The 23,302-nt window shown below is 34.5% G+C and overlaps 2 protein-coding genes across 7 annotated transcripts in view; one reads left to right on the forward strand and one right to left on the reverse strand.

Moving 5' to 3' along the window:
• Positions 1-23,292, reverse strand: part of Elba1 (Early boundary activity 1) — a 39,268-nt gene extending 15,976 nt beyond the window's left edge. The window contains exon 1 of one of the 6 annotated variants that reach the window (XM_067768287.1): positions 23,163-23,292. The gene's annotated coding sequence lies outside the window, so the exon portion shown is untranslated. The other 5 variants (XM_067768288.1, XM_067768289.1, XM_067768286.1 and 2 more) reach the window with 5 other exon arrangements.
• Positions 1,563-13,141, forward strand: LOC137241083 (uncharacterized). Its single transcript, XM_067768291.1, has 4 exons — positions 1,563-1,648; positions 1,719-1,927; positions 11,127-12,326; positions 12,447-13,141. The coding sequence occupies exons 1-4, from the start codon at positions 1,563-1,565 to the stop codon at positions 13,070-13,072; spliced, it is 2,121 nt and encodes a 706-aa protein (XP_067624392.1). The 3' UTR covers positions 13,073-13,141.
• Positions 23,293-23,302: the final 10 nt, after the last annotated feature.

Here is a 23,302-nt window from a genome sequence, read left to right on the forward strand (position 1 = left end):
GAGCTTTTCATGGCAGAAATACACCCTCCACAGGGAGACGAGCGTCGCTCTAGCTTAACTTCGATCTGAATACTGTAATACGTTAAACTCTTACTTATCCAAACTAAACCCTGACTTACGGAATATATGTCCTTTTCAATTGCAATGTCACACCAACGCCTCTAACACTACTTAAATCTCTCGCCGCAGCTATTGAAAGGACGAATCACTGCACAAAATGACTGGCTATGACTGTCGTCATGCTGTTTTGTGGTTGTGGTCTGTAGATTCCGTGTTCAATATAATCATACCTTATTAACCCGGCGTTTATGAAGTTTTCATTGTTTATTCTCTATCTTTCTCTGTCCCTTTTCCTTTCATTCGCACCTCCTCTCCCTATTTCTCTCCACGCGTGTTTATCACTCTCCGAATTTTTCTCTGTATATATATCTCGTTCTAGCTTCCCCCTCACTCTCCCTCTCTTTTCGACTAACTCTATTTATCTTTCTTTATCTGAAACAATCTGCTTCCTAGAAAAAGTATGTGAAATATTAACGTTTGCAAATTACAAAAAAACTATATCATAAATTGGACATTTTCGCACAGGTCGGTCCCTTAATTACTTAAAATGGTTTAGGCCGTCCAACATGCTAGCAGCTAAAGCTCCTCGCACTCACGCCTTTCTGGCTCTGACTTTTCCGCTCCCCTTCCAATTCGGGATAGCGTTCACACATTTTTCTTGTTGCGTACGCTTTTAACGAATCCATGTAGGCAGCGTCCTTTCTTTCGTTTGCAACGTACCATTTGTTTTTCCGTGGTCGCCGGTTACCAATTTTTCTTCGACGGCAGTACGAAGTGCTTTATAGGTGTGCATGTTCCCACTGCTCCTGCTTTCCTTTTGATCGATTTCTGACCTCAGAGAGCAGGTGTGAGAGTCGAGTTGCGAAGTTATTGACAGACTGTTGCGATTGCAGCAAAAGCAACTTCTTTGCCCATTCTGAAGTTATGTAAGTTCATATAATATATAAATATTTGGGTTCGGAGACACACTTTTAAAATGCCAATATTCAGTTTACGTAACAAACCAAACACTACAGCGAACTGAACTCTTCCGAGATTCGGATCTTTCATTTCGTGTACCCTTCATGGCTTGTGGTATATACTTTTAATACATACAAGCGTATCTACTAACGTACTTTTTTTAAGGCATCTGGCAATTTAAATTAAATTGTCAACACTAAAATTTCCCATCTGTGTTTACCTTTTCGGATATGTCAGTGAGTTTAAAAAAAATTTAAAATAAAATTTTTGAAATTTATTTAATTGTTTATATTTGTTTCTGTGATAGACGAAAAAAAAAACAAATAAAAGTTATAAAAAATTTAGCAAATTATCTACAAAATAATAAAGAAAGTGAATTTTAGTGAATCAAACCAAAATATTTATAATTTAAAATAAATTTGTATAAATTTTAAATGTTATTAAATTCGCAATGCTATTTTGTAAGCTGATTCACAGCAATATTAAACAACAGAAGAAAAAACATAAACAAAAACGCTATAAGACGAAAAAACACAAGAATAATGACCACAAAATACAATGAAAAACTACAAAGGGATTTGATGAGAGCTATCGCTGTGCGGGCGCTCATGAACGCTAGTGGAGATAAGTAGGTGAATTGAAAAGAAAAAAGATGAGAAACCCACAAACTGAAAATGCCCTATTTATTAAATTTCCAGCTGCTTTTGTCCTGTGAAGAAACCAACCAAATTCATTGTTACGCTTAAGCCAGTCGTCAAAGTGCCCAACGCAGATCCTTTTATTAATATTCAACCAAAATTTAGCGCTTGTACTTGCAATACAAAAAGCTCAGAAAAAACCACACTGACCCCAGAACAAATTCACGTGCGCAATAATACGGAAGCCTTAAAAGGAAAAACGCTTTTGAGTAAGTTTGTTTACCTAGTTATGACGTTTCACTAATTCCGAATTAAGAAGCTGTTAGAGGGAACAATTATAAAGGAAAAACTGACACCGTGCTCATGGTAGAATACTCCATCCTGAATATATTTGTCCAGCCGGGATCCAACCGTGAACAGATTCAACACACTCCTGGATCTTAATAATTCCCCACTTCATTCCTCAGTTGAGAAATGGTGTGTGGTGAATGTTATAATAGGAGAAAAGGAGCCCCGCTTATTCCAACCGTCGTCAATCGTTGCAGTGTTTCCTAACTTTTTTCCGTGCACGAGATGTCTAGTGGACTACACCATACCAGAACGCCATAAAAGAGAATACTGTTGGCCACGATATCTTACAGCCACTAACATCTTTGGAGAGATCTCGAATTATTTGACAATTGTCCTTCTACAGCAGTACTAAGCAATGGAAGCCTTTGTAGCCTTGTCTTTTGCATTCAAGCTTCCATGACAGCTTGCTGTCAAGAGCTATCCCAAGTCACCTAGCCCTATCATACAGCACTAGCACCAGTACTCTACTAATAGAGGGTGGTGTATACTCAGAAATCTGGTAGCTTTGCGTAAGCTATATGATATCTTTTGTGCTAGATTAGACAGTTAGTCTTTGTGATTCGGACGACCTGGATACGACATTCAGTTGAAATTATAAAATGTCGCTCGGTATATTCAAGAATTCCTCCATGACAATAACTGAGAGACCATCGACATAAGTCACCACTTGGCAGTACATGTACAAAAGAACCTGAAGCGGGTCGATAATTCCACCATTCAAAGCGGGGGATCAAGAACACCAGCTAGTGGCGTAACGCTTATCACCTTTCTCTGAGTTATCGCTGCCATGCACTTGGGCGTTTCGTTCTTCCATTCACAAATAAGCACCAGATGGATGCTATGTTAGGACAATGTTGAGGGCCCGTTTGTATCAAAAAAGGTGCCCAGCACAAATTCTTTGGTATTACAAGATCCTATATCATGTTGACATCCGAGAGAAGAGGTTTTTCCGTAGATCCTCCCTTACAATAAGCGTTTTGAGATGCTGAAAATAGCTCACAAGAAAGAACAATAAAGCGCTTTTAAAGGAAAAAAGATAAACTGATTCGTCTAAATATCATGGCAGAGGCGTGAAAGTTTTTGCCCGCCTTCGGAATGAAAGTGTCGTTGACCATATTCTTATATTTGGGAACATAGCTTAATGGCAGATAATTGGCGTAATTTGGAGTCAGTCTGTTGCAAGAAATTTGCAGAAAAGATATCTGATCTTGCGCAAGACTTATCTCATCAGGCCCAAGAAACTCGCTGGGCTTAGAAAAGTTACTGACCCACGCAATTTGCTTTCTCCAATTAGAATGGATTACTGGCAATCTTCGGTAGTGAAAGAACTGGAATATCCGGAAAATGAGCTTTCACTCACTTCTCTCAGATATCCAAATACAAAATTGTTGTTAACCGCAATGGCGTGTGTCAGTCGGTAGGAAAGTACGTTGGAATAAAACTTTGGAACAAAAGGTGATTTCAAGTCCTTGTGGAATGCTATGGGGTTTTGGGGAAAAAGTTTAACGTAGTAAAGAGATTTTTCACCATAGTGCGTTGCTTTCGATTAACAAAAGGTCAACAAAATAAAATGAAAAGCTGAAGATGCGTGCACACTAAAGCTGCAAGTATGTTCGGACTGTGTCGTAAGTACGGACGTTTGTGGTACGAAAGACGTTTGACCGAACCCTCAAGCCCGTAGGAATCAATGTGTGCGTCTGTGTATATGTACATAACATATTTTTTTTTTTGTGTATATTTTGTAGAGCAAAGCACTGTTGCCATTGACCAGTTTGCATGCATGCTTATGCAACATCAACTTTTGGAACTACAATTTTTGATAGTGCAAATGGCAGAAACAAATACAGAATAAGAATTTCTAGTTCATTTATTTGTAACCTCCAATTTTATATAATAATTTTAGGATATTCCAACAAAATTTTAAACAATCTTTAGGCCTTTTTGTATAATAACTACAAACGGTCAAAAATCAGCGCACAAAAGTTTACTAGGCAACTCTGTCTACGAAAAAAATCAAAATTGGTTTGATTTCTACGTTCCGGGCTACGTACGTACGTGCGTTGAACGCCGGTGAGTTTTCGTTTACATTGCACACTCATAAGTTAGGCCGTGTCAGCTGACACGTTTTTTCTACGTACGTTCGTGGATATCTGAAGCTTAAGCGGCGCGACGTAAAGCGGCAGCGGCACTATTTGATCAACATTGCCTCTAATAGGCCTGATTGCATTCACGACGGCGGCTACGAAGCGAAATCTGTCAAATTATTTTTACTCATGGTCTTATGAGTATCATTATATTCGGCACGACAGAGCAGCACGAGAATCAATAATGAAAGCCGTTGTAGCCAGATCAAACCTAATTCTATGCAAGTTCCTGGGCACTCATCTCAGATCGCTAATTAAAATGAACGAAATCGGATTATACTATACCACGCCCACTTTTTCGATATCGAAATTTTCAAAAACCGAAAAAGTGCGATAAGTTATTACCAAAGACGGATAAAGTGATGAAACTTGGTAGGTTGGTTGACCTTATGCCGCAGTATAGAAAATGTGTAAAATTTTGGACAATGGGTGTGGCACCGCCCACTTTTAACGGAAGGTAATTCAACAGTTTTGCAAGCCGTAATTTGGCAGTCGTTGAAGATATCATGATGAAATTTTGCAGGAACGTTGCTCCTATTACTATATGTGTGCTAAATAAAAATTAGGAAAATCGGAAGAAAAACACGCCCACTTAAAAAAAATTTTAAAAGTCAAATTTTAACAAAAAATTTAATATCTTTACAGTATATAAGTAAATTATGTCAACATTCAACTCCAGTAATGATATGGTGCAAGAAAATTCAAATATAAAAGAAATTTTCAAAATCGGCGTGGATCCGCCCTTTTTCATTTAATTTGTGTAGAATACTTTTAATGCCATAAGTCGAACAAAAATTTACCAATCCTGGTGAAATTTGGTAAGGGCATAGCTTCTATGCCGATAACTGTTTTCTGTGAAAAACGGCGAAATCGGTTGAAGCCACGCCTAGTTTTTATACACAGTCGACTGTCTGCCCTTCCTCTTGGCCGTTAACACGATAACTTGAGCAAAAATCGATATATCTTTACTAAACTTAGTTCACGTATTTATCTCGACTCACTTTATCTTGGTATTAAAAATGGGCGAAATCCGACTATGACCACGCCCACTTTTTCGATATCGAAAATTTCGAAAAATGAAAAAAATGCCATAATTCTATACCAAATACAAAAGAGGGATGAAATATGGTGATTCTGGGTCTCCCTGGTCCACATGTTGGTCGATATCTCGAAAACGCCTTCACATATACTACTAAAGGCCACTCCCTTTTAAAACCCTCATTAATACCTTTAATTTGATACCCATATCGTACAAACACATTCTAGAGTCACCCCTGGTCCACCTTTATGGCGATATCTCGAAAAGGCTTCCACCTATAGAACTACTACCTTCCATTTGATGACCATGTCATACAAACACATTCCAGGGTTACCCTAGATTCATTTTCCTACATGGTGATTTCCCCTTATTTTGTCTCCAAAACTCTCAGCTGAGTATGTAATGTTCGGTTACACCCAAACTTAGCCGTCCTTACTTATTTGAAAATGAAATTAATTCCCTTGACATTATTACCTATAGAAATTCTCCGACCATTACAAGCGGAAATGGAAAGTCGCCTTACAAATTCTTATTTGACGTTGAAGTTGTCGTATTGAAATAAATTTTACAGCTTTATCAGCTTGTGCAGCAACGAACAGAAAAATAGCAGGGACACTTTTTTTTCATTTTCAGTGCTGTAATAAAAATGTCTATGAATTTTGTAAATCAAACTATGCAAAGCAATCTCAAATAACATTTTCGAAAAAATTCGAATTTTTAAGAAAATTTTACAAATTTTTGAGTTTAATATTTAGAGCTCCTTGAATGTTTTGGAGTATGTAACTTTATGGCCATAGCAGTTTTATTCAAAGAAAATACAATTTACAGGCCTTTTGGAATTTGTTTTAGTAACTTTTTTCCGTAGGTTGTTTCATATTTTCTTACATCAAAAAAAAAGTTCACATTTTGTATGAAGGAAATACTTTTCGGAAAACAACCTTGTGAAAACCCAATGCAAATTTTCAGAGACCTGTTATCTGTGCTTTGTTGGACTAAAATTGCTTAGGCTACAAAGCTGCATACTGAAAAAATTCAGAAAACTACAAATAATATTACAAAATTTTCGATAATTTTCTAACAGTTTTAAATTTTTTCGAAATTGATTTGCATAATTTCAGTAATAAAGTTTATTGAAATTCGTAAAATATCAAAAATAACGAAAAATAATTTAATTGCTGAAATTTGATAAAAATTGTCACTGCAATTTTTCTGCTCGCTGATGTATATATACGAGTTCAGGGACTCGTAGTTTTTATATTTTATGTATTAGTTCGTACCACAAAAGGGTCAACAATAATATAGTAATAAAAGTAATAAAGTATCAAGATAAGGGCCAAATCTCTTGTTAGTCATGGTTAGAGATATATGTATGTAGTATGAGATACACCCACAAAATTAAAAAAAAAAATAGGAATTACACGATCTTAATGTAACGAAAAATGTACTGCGCACATTTAAACTAGGATTTTGTAATTATGTACATACCAACTATTTCAATTTCCAATAATCTGATTTTTTGAAAATGCTAATAATTTTTGCAGACATTTATTTATAGTTAGGTCAGACACCAATTGCTGACCTTGCCGTAACAAAAACACGGCGAACAAGCAAATTTTTCAGGTAATGCTTTAAACGGTTTCTTAGTCAAAAGAATGTTTGTATGTGCACAGCACGTAGAAAGCGGGAAAAAAGGGAGTATCCGCCAAAAATTTTGTAACGTTTTTTTTTTACGACAATATCTATTTACACGCCTACAATTTTCTGTTTTGAAGCAATGGCCATTGACAGTCTCGAACGTGTTAAAATTTGCATATTTTCATAAGTGGCTTTTGTTTAGAAGACAATTGAATGAACAATATGAAACGGTTTGGCAGTTTTCAAGGTTAAGTAAAGATGAAAGAGCTTATGGTTTTTTTATGCATGTACATAAATAAATGCAAGAATCTATGAAACAGAAATTTGGACAACAACAAATCTGTAATGTTGTGGAAAATACCACACTGAGCTGAAAGAGAAAAAAAAAAACAGACAGCCGAAAAGAGTAGAAAAGAATGTGAGCGTGAATAGGTGGCGCAATTTCTTGGCAGAAATAAAGTCGGAGTGTTTTCCAAACCACTGCAGAAGGGTGACTCCTTACTTATTTTCTGATTAAAAAGCTTTTTACTAAATTGTCGATGTTGCTTTTCTCGGGACCTGAACCCAGAACCTTCGGTGTAGTGGACAACACCACGACAGCCGCTAGTACGCTTCCCCAAGATAGAGCAATGGGCTATCTATTGGCCAAATTAAACTTCCTTAACCCTAACGCTATAGTCGTAACCATACCCATATCCATATTCATCTCAAATGTGATCGATTAATGGTGCCTTAACCTAAAAATCGTGAAAATTTCATAAAAATGAAGAAAACGCAAAAAAATACAATCATATTCCACAAAAAATAAGTCTCTTAGTCAAAACGTATCTAAAACAATAAAAAAAATATACAAAAAGTTAATAAATTCACCAACTAAATATTTTTAGGTTATGGATATGGCGAAAAACCAAAAACCAATTGGTAGGCTATGGTATGGTTATAGCGTTAGCGTTATGGTATGGCACCATTAATCGATTACATTGACTTCCATAAGGTAGGTTCGATCAGCTGTTTTATCTGGTTATGGTTTCATGGTTATAAGTCACCATTAATTAGCCCTTATAGTAAGTAAGCAAATCCTATTTTTACTGTCATATGGGTGAATCCAGCAACGGCTACGGCAAAACGCGAATTAAGATACAACTCTCGATGACGAATACGACGTGAATATCGATAGCATTTCATCTTGACTCCAAAAATGCTGACCATGCAAAACGTGGATTGAAGCGACCACGTTCCTGAATATTGGGTTCGAAGGCTATGGGTTTGAGTAGAGAGAAAAACACTTGAAGTGTTTGCCAAACCATTGCCAAAGGGCTGCTCTTTTGGTAAACATTTATTTATAAAGTATTATATTTATAGTTCCCAAAACTTTAGCCGATAAGGTAGGCAACCCCACTATCACCACTCAAACTACGGCATCCGCTATCTGAATTATAAAAAGAACAAATAATAAAGTCTAGGATCTATACTAATAATAATTGTCACGTACACCTGTTAGAAGGTGAATCCGCCCCTTTGCGCAATCAAGGTGGAATGTCCCCCAGCTAGCTCAGGGCGAGAGGTCGGGGCCCTTAACCCTTGTCCACCTTGATGCGGGGCGGATGTCACAATCATCATCATACTTACATCCGTGCACCTCCCTCGCAAGAAGCCCACCCTACCTTGGACCGCTCGAGTTTCTGCCTGGCAGCGAGTCCTCTTTTCCTCTGCTACCAATGACGCTACTCACTTATCCTTACGTCATCCTTCCCCGCCCCTACCGATTAAGTTTAGCACGCCATTATATCCTTTTTCTTTTCAACTTCAATCTAATATATTATTTATTTAAAATATATTAACTCTATACAAAAATTCAATAAAATGATTCTATTCGAAAAGTTAAAGTTTTAACCGAACATTACGTACCCAGCTGTGCACTTAAAACGCTGGGTATTAAAAGTAGGAGTGGCTTTCAGGCAATTTCTCTCATTTTCAGACCAAACATATGTAGCTATAAACAATATTTTCATGCCAAATTTCGTTCGGATCGGAAGATTTGCGTTCGACTTACGGCATTAAAAGTAATTTGGGAAGAGTAGCAAGTTAAATACCTAAAGTTATTGCAAACTTTGTTAAGTTTAGGCCTTTAGGAAGCGTAGGTGTGGTATTTAGCCGATTTGGATTATCTTCACTCAGTATACATAAGTAACTTTGCAAGGATAGTGTCTCTGCCAAATTTCTGTATAATATCTTTAACGGCTTTTGATTTACGGCTTGCTAAACATTCAAATTTTCTTCTTCTAAATTTGGGATTTATGTTTTGTGTCGTAAAACCAACCTACCAAATTTTATTAGTATAGCGGCATTTGTTTTTGAATTATCTCAATATTTGCTCAAGTTATCGTTCAACGGACGGACAGACGGGCGGACATGGCTCAATCAAATTTTTTTTTCGATACTGATGATTTTGATTTATGGAAGTCTATATCATTCTCTATTCCTCTATACCTGTACAACCAACCGTTATCAAATCAAGGTAATAGTACCCTGTGTACAAGTACAGCTGGGTAAAAAAAGTGCTACTAAAAGTAAGACAGTTTTTAAAAACAAACCAGTGAAATTTTGTGTGGCCGATTTTTACCTTTGCAAATAAATTAAGTCTAGAAATTCTATCAAGCTGATTTCGGCCGAAATAGTTTCTTGTATTTATTACATAATTTACCTTATTTATTGAAAGAAATAGCACACAGATCAGTTCAAGTAGCTTTATTTCAAAAAGTCATAAATCAGTTTATTGACAATCACACTAGAAAAACGATCGTTCAAAATAATACGAGATTCCTGGTTTCTTAAAAGAGCCCGCTTCTTAGAAATTACTTGGTTCTTTAAAAGTACCTGGTTCAAAAAAGTACCCGTTCTTAAAATTTACTCTGTTCCTTAAAAGAGACCTGTTATTAAAAGGAGACATGTTCTTAAAAAAAGCCATGTTTCTAAAAGGTGCAATTTCGTCTCCCAAAAGAAGCCGGTTCTTAAAAGTTACCCGGTTCGAGAAAGTATCCGGGTCTTAAAAAGTACCAAGTTTTTAAAAAAGGCCTGATCTTACAAATAACTGTTTCTAAACGGTTAAATTTCGTCTCTCAAAAGTAATCAGTTCTGGTACCCGGTTCCGAAAAACTACCCGGTTAAAAAGAGTTCCCAGTTATTTAGAGGTACCAGCTTATAAAACGGATCCGGTTCTAAAAAGTGGGCGATTCTGAGAAACTATACGGTTGAAGCAAGTATCCTGTTTAAAAGAAGTAGCTAGCTTTAAAAAAGAAGCTGGTGCAAAAAAATTCACCGGTTCTCAAAAAGTTCAAGGTTTCAAAAACGTACCTGGGCACTAAAAAGTACATGGTTCAAGAAAGTACCCTAATCCAAGAAAGGTGCACGGTTAAAAATATCTACAATTTACTTCAATAGTATCATTATTCTCCCAAAACAAGATTTTTGAGTTAATAAAGAATAAATATTTATAGTTTAAAAACTAAAACAGCACGTTTAAATCACATCGATTCGAAGGTAAAAAATACACATAATTTTTAAGGGTTGGTGTCGAAATTCTGTATGTACAAAATTGTGCTTTTTAGAATTCTGCTTTTTAAAATTCTGCTTTCTAAAATTCTGCTTTCAAAATTCTGTATTACAAAATTCTGTATTACAAAATTCGGTATTAAAATATAATGTTAACAATGTTAAACAGTTCATGTAATTATTTTGAAAAAGTGCGCCATGCACAGTAATTCTGCGTAGAACACCCTTCTGCGTAGCCGATCCAACACCGGCTACGCCATGCCATGATTCCGGAATTTTTACTTCCAGAATTAAACATGCAGAATTTTGAAAAAGCAGAATTTTTTTGCAATTTACAGAATTTTGTCACCCAGAATTTTGTAATACAGAATAATGACACGCTCCCAATTTTTAATATAAACTTCGACAAAAAAAAAAATACGATTATTATTGTAAAAAAGCTTCGGCCTTTTTGCCATTTTTTCGTAAATCGAGCGATGGATGACTTTTCTGCGTTTTTTTGTTCGATACAATTTTAATTTTATTTAAAGAGCTTTTTATAAGTTTTTCGTTCAAATGCATATTTTAATATTTTATTTTTATTTACACATTCGTTTCCATGATTGTCTTCAAAACAATGCGTTTCGTCAAGTAAGCAACAAGTTCTGCGAAACTCCTACTATCTTTGCAAGATAAAGTATCAACATAACTACAACACATTCATATTTTTAAAACCACTAATATCATCTCTACTCATCTCTCTTCTAGATGCCTTTCGCGTGCTCACCAACTCCAAATTCATCTCTATCGATCCAAAATATAATTACGGAAACAGTGGCATACTCTCACCATCTTGCGATAAGCTGCGTCTAGCCGGAGGTGGAGGGGGAAGAAGTGTTACCAATGAAAATGTTTTATTACAGGTTAGAGAGCCAGCAAAAAATGATGGAACATGCGAGTGCACAAAACACCCTGATCGCCCAGCGCCAGGGAGAGTTACGCTGAGTAAAAGTACAAAGCCTGCCGAAGTTAAAAGAAGCAAAGAGAAGATATGCAATCAAGATCGAATATATCATATATTACAACGAAATTGTTATGATGAAACTTTGAGAGAAATGCAACCGAGATGTCATATAGTTTGTACGACTGGCGAAAATCCTGGAAAGGTGAAGCAGCCCAAGAAAGAGAAAAAACAAACACAAAAAACAACAAAAGAACGAGCTGAATTGCGAAAAGAGTTGGAGCAAGAAGTTGACGGACCAACTTGTGTAGAAAAAGCCATTGGCACAAGCGACTTTTCATGCACAACACCACCACAACAGCAAGAACCACCGCCACCGAAGGCTATGGAAAAGCTTGCGTGGGATCCATTGAAATATTTTGGTATCAGCTGTTCTCAAGAAAACAAACAAGAAGACGAAAATTGTGAACAAAAAGCACCATGTCCACTTAGTATGTTTCCATTTCCACGCATTAGAAAGCCTGTTTCTAGTGAAGCAGAAGACTGTCAGTTTGATATTGAATCACACCAAGCTGCAAAAAGTACGGAAAAGGCACCACGTAAACTTGACAAAGTTGCACGACCTTGTGACTCAAAAGCTCAACAAACCGCACCCGCTTGTCCAGCTTTAGTTGAGAAACCTCCTGTGCATGAAAGAGAGATCCACTATGAACCGCACACAAGACCACCAGATGTTAGTAGTGAGATTATTGCACAACAATGTCATCGCATAAAAAAATTGGAACAACAGGTAGATCAGATGCGTCATGAGCTTTCCAGAATGAAAAATGAAATCATACCAGCGGACGATATGTTACGCTGCACTGCGCTTACTTCGAAGCTACGTGAACTAACAGCATTGCTAGCCGATTTAAAAAATCGTCATGCGGAGGCCATAGCTACTGTGATTATGACACAAAAACAACAAGGTAAGGAAAAGCGAGAGCAAACTTTTGATACACCTCCATGTTCAAGACCACCTGCACGAGCAGTTTCACCTGCCTACACAGCGCCATCTTCACGCGCAGTATCACCTTCACGCACAGTATCACCTCTACGAGGAGTATCACCAGTACGCGCACTATTAGCACACGCCCCTGAACCATCAATGCAACCCCGACCTGAAACAAGAGCTGAACAAGTTCAAACATGTTTTGCGGATAGCTATAAGGATGAACTTTCACAAACGAATGCCACATTTGGTTGGCGTCCCTTCGTTGACGAAGCCACACAAAGTTCACCACCATCCACGGTGCGCGTGACACCCAGAAATACATCCAGCGTACCACCTAGCAGTCATACCAGCTCAGTGGCTAGTGCTACGAACCTCCCTTGTCGTCACAATACGGGTGAAATACCATTGCAAAAATCACCCAGCTTTTGTCCTCATTGTCAGTGTAGCGATCATCCGCGTTGTACTTATGTGGAAACGAATTTGTGTGGCGAAATCCATGCACTTTTGCAACAACATCCACCATGCGATGTGCTCTTGTCGGTGCTACTGCAACCAAATAATTTATATCATGTAAATGTTTCAGTAACCAGCACTGGTAAGCCATTGGGTTGTATTTATGCCACAGAGCAGGCCATCAATGAGGCTGTCGAAGCGGATGTTTTCAATCGATTTCTCACATTTTTTATTGTGGATGCGCGAATTTCGATGCAACAGAAAGATAAAATTTTGGCGCATACTTTTGAGTTTTTCAAGAACTAATGTTGTCAAGTAATTGAATGTATTTTATGTTGTGCGTATATGTGTATATGGTATGTCCGACTTACGGGTAATTATAGTGGTTCCAATTTATTTGATCGTAAAATTAATATTTTCTTCTTTATTTTTTTTAGATTATTTTTAATTTAACATGAAAAACATTGACCAATCGCTTGTCGCTCTAAAAGTTCTGTCGTCACCATCTATTTGCTAACGGTAAATTGTTGTCTTAAATGTCAAATATTGTATGTTTGTTGTACGTAAATATGTTTAAAAAACATAGAATGTTATTAATACAATTTTCCAGTCCAAATGCAACTTCGCCTTGGAATGCTTACTAAACTTAGATTTGTCTATTCTTTTGAGTATAGGGTGGCCGTTTTTACCAACATGGATTTTTTATGTGTAAACATATTCGCTCACGGCCTGGGGGAGTCCTAATATAATATAAGCGTAAAGTGCTCGCGTAAGATTTAAACGCAAGCGTAGTCTCTGTAAGTGGTACGCTATATGGGGGATATATGTATAAATGCAGGCAAAATGTGGGGTATTGGTATACTGTATGAAGTACTTGAGAATGTGTAAGCATGGGCATTGTGTGTATTATTGATATGTATGTATGGGGTATTAAAGAATGCTAGCGTAAGTGTAGTTACTACACTGTAGCGTAATGTGGGAACAAGGTAGTGTTGGTGTTGATATGAGTAAAATCGCACAGCAAATCCAGGCAAATACTTCACCTGAATATAACTTTAAGTGTATTGGCTATACACTATTTGTCTGCAAGCAAGTGCATGAAGGAATGTAAACACTGCTGTCATGTTCAAAATAATGAGCAACCATGAGCAAATCCGTTTTACTGATACACGAATTGTTTACAAGGTATTCAGGTTTTAGTTGAAACCTTGTTGTTTTTTTTTGCTCCTTGAAAAATCTTTGTACAATATTTCATTAGATGTATATAAAATAATAAAAGTGCAATAAAAATTTGAATAATTGGAATAAAATAAAATTAAATGAAAAAAAAAAACTAAAACAAAAAAATGTAATTAAATAAATTAAAACAAATTAAAATGAAATATAAAACAAAATAAACGGAAATAAAATGAAATAAAATAAAATAAAATAAATTAAATTAAATAAAATAAAATAAATTAAATTAAATAAAATAAAGTAGAATAGGATAGAATGAAAAAAAAATTATAAAATAAAATTAAATAAATATGTTGAACTTTAGCTGGCTCGAGGTCAATAAAACTACGTTGAATAAAACCACAGGTTTTTTTTTGACTAATTTGTTCCAATATATTTCATTATTCAATTAGTCAAAAAAATCTGTGGTTTTATTCAGCGTAGTTTTATTGACCTCGAGCCAGCTAAAGTTCAACATATTTACATATTAAAAGGTCGCTTAAAACATTCAAAATTAAATAAAATAAAATAAATTAAAATATAATAAAATAAAACAAATTACAATAATATTTATATATTGAATGCTAAACGACTTATGTACATACGTAAATAAAAACAAACACCTTTTTGTCGTTTAAAGTTATTTTTAATTGCAAAACAATTGTTTCGACACTCGGGTGGTGTCATCATCAGTTGCTAGCTTTCAACTAAATCATTGTCACAGGTATAAACAAAATAAAGCTTTCAGTCAATTTTTCCAAAACATTAAAATATATATGTACATCGCAAAAACAACGAAAAGAGAAAACAAAAGTTTAAGCAAATAATATACATATGTTACATATCCATACATAACAAACGGAACAAACAAATTTACTTTACTGCAAGAGACTCGAATACAGTGGGCCAATATCACGATTTACAGATACATTTTTATTTATATGTATATGAAAAGATTCTAAAATATTTAATCTACTTAAATTAGATTCAGTCTTAATTAGTTTGCAGTCTTCTTCGATTATCGAGTGCCGCTCCGATAAGGCATGTTCAGCGATTCCACTTTTTGGTTCAATATCTTTTATGTATTTAAGGTGTTCATTTAACCTGGTACGCACAGTACGTGTCGATTGGCCTATATACTTAGCACCGCATTTTTTCCCGTCATTATTTTCGTATGAACAAGTTATTGAATAAACCCCAGGTTTGTCCAATTTGTCGCATTTGTCTTTAGTTGACTTTAATAAAGATTTGAATTTTTAGATATAAGATAAACTAAAATAAAATAAAAAAATAAAATAAAATAAAATAAAATGAGTAAGAATGAAATAAAAAAAATAAACTAAAAAAAATTATAATAAAATAAAACAAAATAAAATAAAATAAAGTAAAATAAAATAAAATAATTTAGAATAAAACAATATAAAGTAAAATAAAATAACTGAATTTTATATATTAAAAAAATCAAAATAAAATAAAGTCAAACAAATTATAGTGAAATGAAATAAAATCGATTTTTAATCGACGCATTATTCGTTTGTAATCGAAAAGATTTGGATCATCGAAAGATTATTGATTTGTTATCAATATGTTAACAAATTGTTACAAATATCTTATCAGAAGGTTTCTAATATATTACCAATTTGTTATCAAAAAGTTATCGGTTAGTTACCGAAAAGTTATCAGCACATTATCAAAAGAATTAAAATTTGTATTTGGAAACTTATAGATTTTTAATGGAAGTGTTACCCATTTGTTATCGGAGTGTTAGCAATTTGCTATCGGCGTCTTATCGAAAAGTTATCGCTTTTGTTATCAAAATTATATCGATATGCTATCGAGAAGTTTTGGATATCTTATCTGAGTAAGTGTAAGAAATTTGCTATCGGCATGTCGATTTGTTATGAAACAGATACCTGTAACCGATAACAAGCCGATAAGAAACCATAAACAAGACGATCATTAGCTGAACAAATCGATAAAATATACATCGGAAACACGACGATAATAATTTGCTATCAATAACTAACCGATAATAAAACAATAACTTGTCGGTATCGTTTGTTACCGATAAGTAGCCAATGTAGCTCTTTCCAAAAAACCCCAAAACCGTTTTTCCAATTAAATTCTGAAAGTTAATTTTTTCGCTAGAAAATCCAGTTTTAATTTACAGAGTTCCCAATTTGAAAACCGCATCTTCTCAAGTCCCTCAATTTATGAGATATCTTAATGAAATTCGATGAGCTGATAAATTTTGGTGTTTTACAAAATATTTGTCGGAATTGACGGGATCGGTTCATTATATCATACATCTCATACACCACCGACTTGTCAGATAAGAGAGATTGCGCCATTTTTTTCTCATTTCAAAAGTTAGAAGCTTCAAACTTCACAGGGTGCTTACATATTTGGGGTGCATAGTTGACTGACAAATCGTCAAGGTCGGTCATATATTTAATATATATACCACCGATAGTTCAGATATAAAGGTGAGTCAGAGATCATTTTACCATCTTAATGTTATTTTTTTATGGAGGTCTTGAGTGTATAAGCCGACGATGTGTAAGCATCTGGGGAAACTTTAAGTCCATCAGAAATTTTAATGAAAATATGTTTGGGATGGTAAAATAACTTATGACTCACCTTTCCTATACATATGACATTAATACCAGCTTTAATTCTCATTTGGAAAATTTCTCTACTAAGAAAGATTTTTTTTTTTCAAAAGCAAAACCTTTTTTCAGTAACCTGTTTTAAACGTATATATTATAGCCTTAGTCCCACCTTTTGAGAACAAGTTCAACTCAATTTTTCAGTTAAACTACGCTTAACCTTATTCTGCAGTTTTTCAGTCTATTTCAATTGAAGTTTAGCGCTTAAGCGGCCGATCTGGAAGGGGTAAATTCTTGTTAACCTATCAGTTATTTACGTTTGTACGAAATGGCGTCGAATATACCCAACAAGCATTTGGGCTTGAGTATTATTAGAGCTCATGTTGATAACTAGGCATACTTCTAAAATCTCAAGAGTTGTTTCGAAACAGTGGCTCATCTCGAGAATCAAAGCGTACTTAGCGAAATGGGAAATTTTTAATGAATCAAAAAATGCTATTACTTAAATTGAAACAAATTAATTCCCAACTTGTGGTTCTCTATCTCGACTCGAATGCAAGATTCCGAAAATTAAATAAAATATATATAAGTTGTTTTGTATAATTAAGCTTCATTACTGTTATCAATCAGGTGTTTATTTCTCACAATACACAGCTGTTGGTTTTGGTGGTACATCCTTCGAGATTTTGTTTTGAACTCCACCTAAACTCGATATCCAATGTAGGATATTAATTACAGAAATGTTTTGATTGATTTGAGAACTGTACATTTCTTAAAATCTCTCAAAGGTCGGAAAATAATTTAAGTGATGTCTTAAGGAAGTTTTCGACGATGGAGATTCGATAACTATACATTTTACAAAATTTCTAGAAGGTTGGATAGTGATTGGAGAATGAAGTTGGATATAAACTAGAGAACTATCTGCTTTAAAAAAAAAATAAATATTTAAGTTGAATTTCACCTCCCAAACTAGATATATTTCGCTGGAGAAATATTTTTAGCATGTTTGTTGGAAAAATAAAATCCAGCTGTTGCGTATCTACAAATTATCTAAATAATAAAAAACCAATGTTGCGCACAAAAACGCCTACCCCAAAGGTGGCCATTAACTGCGACTGAAAAACTGCTCAGTAGTTTAACTGGAGTTTAAATTTGATTAGAGGTTCAGCAAACTTAGTTTAAGTTTAGCTTAACCAACTACTGAAAAACCGGGCCTTAGTCGGATAATATTGGGATGCAATGGTGTAAAATAGTCGAGTTTATGTATATACTTCGTTTATGTTGTTGTAGCAATAAGGACACTCCCAGAAGGTTTTCGAAAGTGTTATCGATGTTTAGTGGTCCTTTGCTGGATATACGTAGATCCGGTACGTTCCGGTAACAAGCACGACTAGGGTACTAGCACGACCATCTCGGAAACGATTTCATATGACCACATTGAACTTTTTAGGCCATTTTTATTTTTCATTCGAATCTCAAAAAGCCCTATCTGAATTTTAGTTTATATTAAGCAGAGTTTAGAACAATAAAACTGATTTGAATACAAATCGGGATTTTTCATCATCCATTGGGTTATTTTATAATATTAGCAATTTGAAAATATAGCTTTTAAGTGGTTTTTTTACTCTCCAGATAAACTGTGCTTTTCTGTTAGAGAGTAGCAAATATAAGCCGACGATATATGGAATACGTTAATATCTATAATATAGCCAAGAGAGGTCAACTATATTTTATATGTATGTCCCATACAGCTGATGGTTCAGATTATCAGATTATTACAGAGCTCCATTCGTGAAAGATGTGAGGTCCCATCTTCACTTATTTTTATACTCAGCTGATCAGAGTTCACAGAGTATATTAATTTTGTTCGCACAAGGTACCCCGTAACGGCATAAACTAATCGGGATAGATATAGATTTCTATATATCAAAATGATCTGGGCGAAAAAAGAAATTCATTTAGCCATGTCCGTCCGTCCGTCCGTAAACACGATAACTTAAGAAAATTTGAGGTATCTTAATGAAATTTAGTATGTAAATCCCTGGACACTCATCTCAGATCGCTATTTAAAATGAACGAAATCGGACTATAACCACGCCCACTTTTTCGATATCGAAAATTTCAAAAGACTAAACAAGTGCGATAATTCATTACCAAAGTTGGATAAAGCGAAGAAACTTGGTGGGTGGGTTCACCATATGACGAAGAATAGAAAATTAGTAAAATTTTTGACAATGGGCGTCGCACCTCCCTCTTTAAAAAGAATGTAATTTAAAAGATTTGCAAGCTGTAATTTGGCAGTCGTTAAATATATGATGAAATTTGGCAGGAACGTTACATTTATTACTATATGTATTCTAAATAGAAATTAGCAAAATCGGATGACTTTTTAAAAAAAATTTAAAAGTCAAATTTGAACAAAAAATTTAACATCTTTACATCTTTTTATGTCAACATTCAACTCCGGCAATGATATGGTGCGACAAAATACAAAAATAAAAGAAATTTTCCTAATGGGCGTGGCTGCGCCCTTTTTTTATATAATTTGTCTAGAATACTTTGCCATAAGTCGAACAAAAATAACAATCCTTGTGAAATTTGGTAAGGGTATCGCTTCTATGGCGATAATTGTTTTCTGTGAAAATGGCCGGAATCGGTTGAAGCCACGCCCAGTTTTTATACACAGTCGACCGACCGTCTGTCCTTCCGCTCGGCCATTAACACCATAAATTGAGCAAAAATCGATATATATTTACTAAACTTAGTTCACGTACTTATCTGCACTCACTTTATCTTGGTATTAAAAATGGGCGAAATCGAAAATTTCTAAAAATGAAAAGAAATGCCATAATTCTTTACCAAATACGAAAAAAGGGATGAAACATGGTGATTGAAATGATGAAAATATAACTTAAAAAAAACAAGTAAAGGTGTCTAAATTCGGGTGTAACCGAACATTATATACTCAGCGTGAGCTTCAATTATACATTTCATTTCAGATAAATTACTTTTCTACATAACACGTGACACCGCCTGTTTAAAAAAAAATGTCTCCTCATTTCCTCTTGCAATAAAACTTGATAAGTGAAATATCATTGATCCAAAACTATTTTTTGCTAAGTTATAGCTTATTATTCTAGTCTACGACCCTTTTAAATTTGTTTTATATCTAATATGCCGTGGTCTTTAACCAATCCCGTCCATTTTTACTAGAAATATTTTCTGCTATAAGGAAAATATGTGTACACAATTTCATTACGATATGTTAATTTTTCTTCGAGTTATTGCTCCCCACACATACATAGAAAATTGCTTAGTCATAAAAGGGGCGGTGCCACACCCATTTTGAAAAACTTTAGTGTTTTCCAATTAAATGTTATAATTCAATTTATAAAGTAAAATTATATTGACAAAAAGCTATTTTCGCTAAGATATAGCTTATTATTTTCGTCTAAGACTCTTTCCAAAATCTTTTATATAAAAGTTGGCGTGGTCTTTAACCGATCTCGTCCATTTTCCTGCAAATATATCCTGCTATCGGGAAAATTTGTGTACCCAATATTATTACGATCCGTTAATTTTTCTTCGAGTTATGGCTCCCGAAACATAGCAAATTGCTTAGCCATAAAAGGGGCGGTGCCACGCCCATTTTTTTTAAATTTGAAGTTTTTCCTATTTATTGTTATAGATACATTTGGGAAATGAAATACCATTGGTATAAAGCTCTTTTTTCAAAGATCTAGCTTATTTTTTCGTCCACGACCCTTTCCAAAATCTTTTACATAAAAGTGGGCGTGGTCCTCATCCGATTTCGTTAGTTTTTCTTCACAGCATTTCTTGTAGTAAAGGTAACATCTCCGCCGAATTTTGTTACCATACGTTTAACGATTTTTGATTTATGATTAATAATATTTGTAAAATTGATTTTATCATAAGTGGGCGGTGCCATGCCCGTTTTGAAAAATTTTTCCAAACTTTTTTCGAGAGTCTCAATATCAGTGCAGGTATTAAATTTCAACATTCTAGGAGTATTATTTACTAAATTATCAGGTTTTTTGTGCTTTCCGAAATTTTATATATATAAAAAGTGGGCGTGGTTATCATCCGATTTCGCTCATTTTCAATACCAATCTATTATGGGTCCAGATAAGCCAGTGTACCAAATTTCGTGAAGATACTTGAATATTTACTCAAGTTATCGTGCTAACGGGCGAATGGACGGACAAGGCTCAATCCAATTTTTTTTCGATACTGACAATTTTGATATATGGAAGTCGATATCTATCTCGCTTCCTTTATACCTATACAAGCATCCGTTATCCAATCAAAGTTAATATATTCTGTGTACAAAGCACGCTGAGTATAAAAACTTTGTAAAATGGGTGTGACACCTACCATAATAAGTAGAAGAATATGAAGTTCTGTAGGGCGCTCGTGTTATTACATATATTCAATTCAATTTACATTTGTACAAGTGAGACTATTGTCTCGTTAAAGTACATCGATATTTGGATATGTGTGCAATATAATAATGTGAGTATAACAATATTTATATCAATATAAAGGAAATAACAGAAATAGACAATGTAGATTCGAGAAAAAAAGAGTAGTGTTTTTCGTATATCAAAAAATTCAGACAAAGCCAATTTAAATCGCGATGCATTGGGCTCATTTATATGTATAAATAAATTAGTGGTACCCGGCAGATGATGTTCTGGGTCACCCTGGTCCACATTTTGGCCAATATCTCGAAAACGCATTCACATACATAACCAAGGGCCGCCCCTTTTAAAACCATTATTAGAATCTTTAATTTCAAACCCATATCATACAAACACATTCTAGAGTCACCCCTGGTCCACTTTTATGGGTCGATATTTCGAAAAGGCGGTCACCAATTGAACTAAGGCCCACTCTCTTTTAAAATACTCTGATTCCCATGTCATACAAATTCATTCCAGGGTTACCCTAGGTTCTTTTTCCTACATGGTGATTTTCCGTTATTTGACAAAGGATGAAGGAATATCGTTCCAAACAACGCCACCCTTGGTCTATAATTTGGTCGATACTCGTATTTCCCAAATGTTTGCGATATGGAATTAAAAACCACTTATAAACCATCTACGAAACCAACGCTGCTAAGCTCTCAGCTGAGTATGTAATGTTCGGTTACACCCGAACTTAGCCTTCCTTACTTGTTTTTAAGTTATTATTTTTCTAGTTTTTACCATTTGTTTATGCAAAGCAAACAAAGCACATTAATTAAGGTTTCAATTATGAGGTTTTAAAATTAATCACCTATTTATTTGAACAACAAAAAAAAAAACTGTTTTTAATATATTTTTCAACTGTTCAAAAGTAAACAATGAAGTATTTCTTGGAAAATAAACAAAGTGGCAATTAACCTGCAGAAATTCTCACCTATTCCCAACATCAAATACTTTGCAAATGACTAAATTAACGTTATAACAATATATGATTGGTTTTCACTTGGTCGAATTTGACCACTAATTTGGTCAAATCAATAAAAACAGCTTGGCATACAACGTCAAAAATGATAATTAAATTGGATGCTGATTACCGCCAACTTCTCTTTTGGAGTTGGTTATCATATTTACACACGGCGACTCTTTTTTGATATCGAAAATTTCGAAAAACCGAAAAAGTGCGATAATTCATTACCAAAGACGGATAAAACGATGAAACTTGGTTGGGTTGACCTTATGACGCAGAATAGAAAATTAATAAAATGTTGAACAATGGGCGTGGCATGGCCCACTTGTAAAAGAAGGTAACTTAATAGTTTTTCAAGCTGTAAATTGGCAGCTGAGTATGTAATGTTCGGTTACACCCGAACTTAGCCTTCCTTACTTGTTTTAGCATAGTTTCAGTTCCGAAATTTATAGAAATTTTTCTAGAAAAAATCAGAAAGAGAAAAAAAAAAGAAATTAATTACGAAATTTGATAGAAATAGCCACTGATTTTTTTCGGTTCGCTGCTGTATATAAGAATACGTTTCATATATTTTCTATCTCTGCAGAAAGTGTATTGAACTTGGGACTCCTAGTTGACAGTAAGACCACTGTCGATGAGCGTTCTTAAACAAGAAAAAAAATAATTCAGAAGCGGTCGTAGGTTAATTTCTACTACAAAGACAATAAAAACATGATTTCTAAGAAAATTTACATAAAAATATAAGTGCATACTTAATAACGTGTATAGTTTATGGTTCAATATTAAAGTCGCTAGAGTTAATACATCTGAACAACATTTCAAAATACTCATGTTCACGAATGTTGTGGCTCAAATTTTTACTTTCCTTTATATTATTTCATACGCATTTCTTAGTTCTTTTATCACCATTGTTGTAATGTCAAAATAGTAAAAATGTTATTTACCTTCATTGACTACCAAGATGACGACACTTAAAAAACCATAACTCACTTACTTACTCACAAACTGGCACAAATGCATTACGATTTTTATTTTTGCTCAGACAAAACCTAAGGTAGATAACTACGAGCTTTTTATGAATATTCACTAACTCATAATGTGAAAATATACCTTCCTACCTTCCTTAGTCAAAAAACCAAAAAAAAGACAACGTTGCTAAAAAAATATTTACTATTTCGCTTTCATTTCGGCAATGATGAACGCCTATTGGAAAAGTTTTGTGTGATAAAAAAATTAGGCCGAATTTCCAATACTCCAG

Source organism: Eurosta solidaginis, chromosome 2 (assembly GCF_040869045.1).
Source record: "Eurosta solidaginis isolate ZX-2024a chromosome 2, ASM4086904v1, whole genome shotgun sequence".
Taxonomy (NCBI): Eukaryota; Metazoa; Arthropoda; class Insecta; order Diptera; family Tephritidae; genus Eurosta; species Eurosta solidaginis.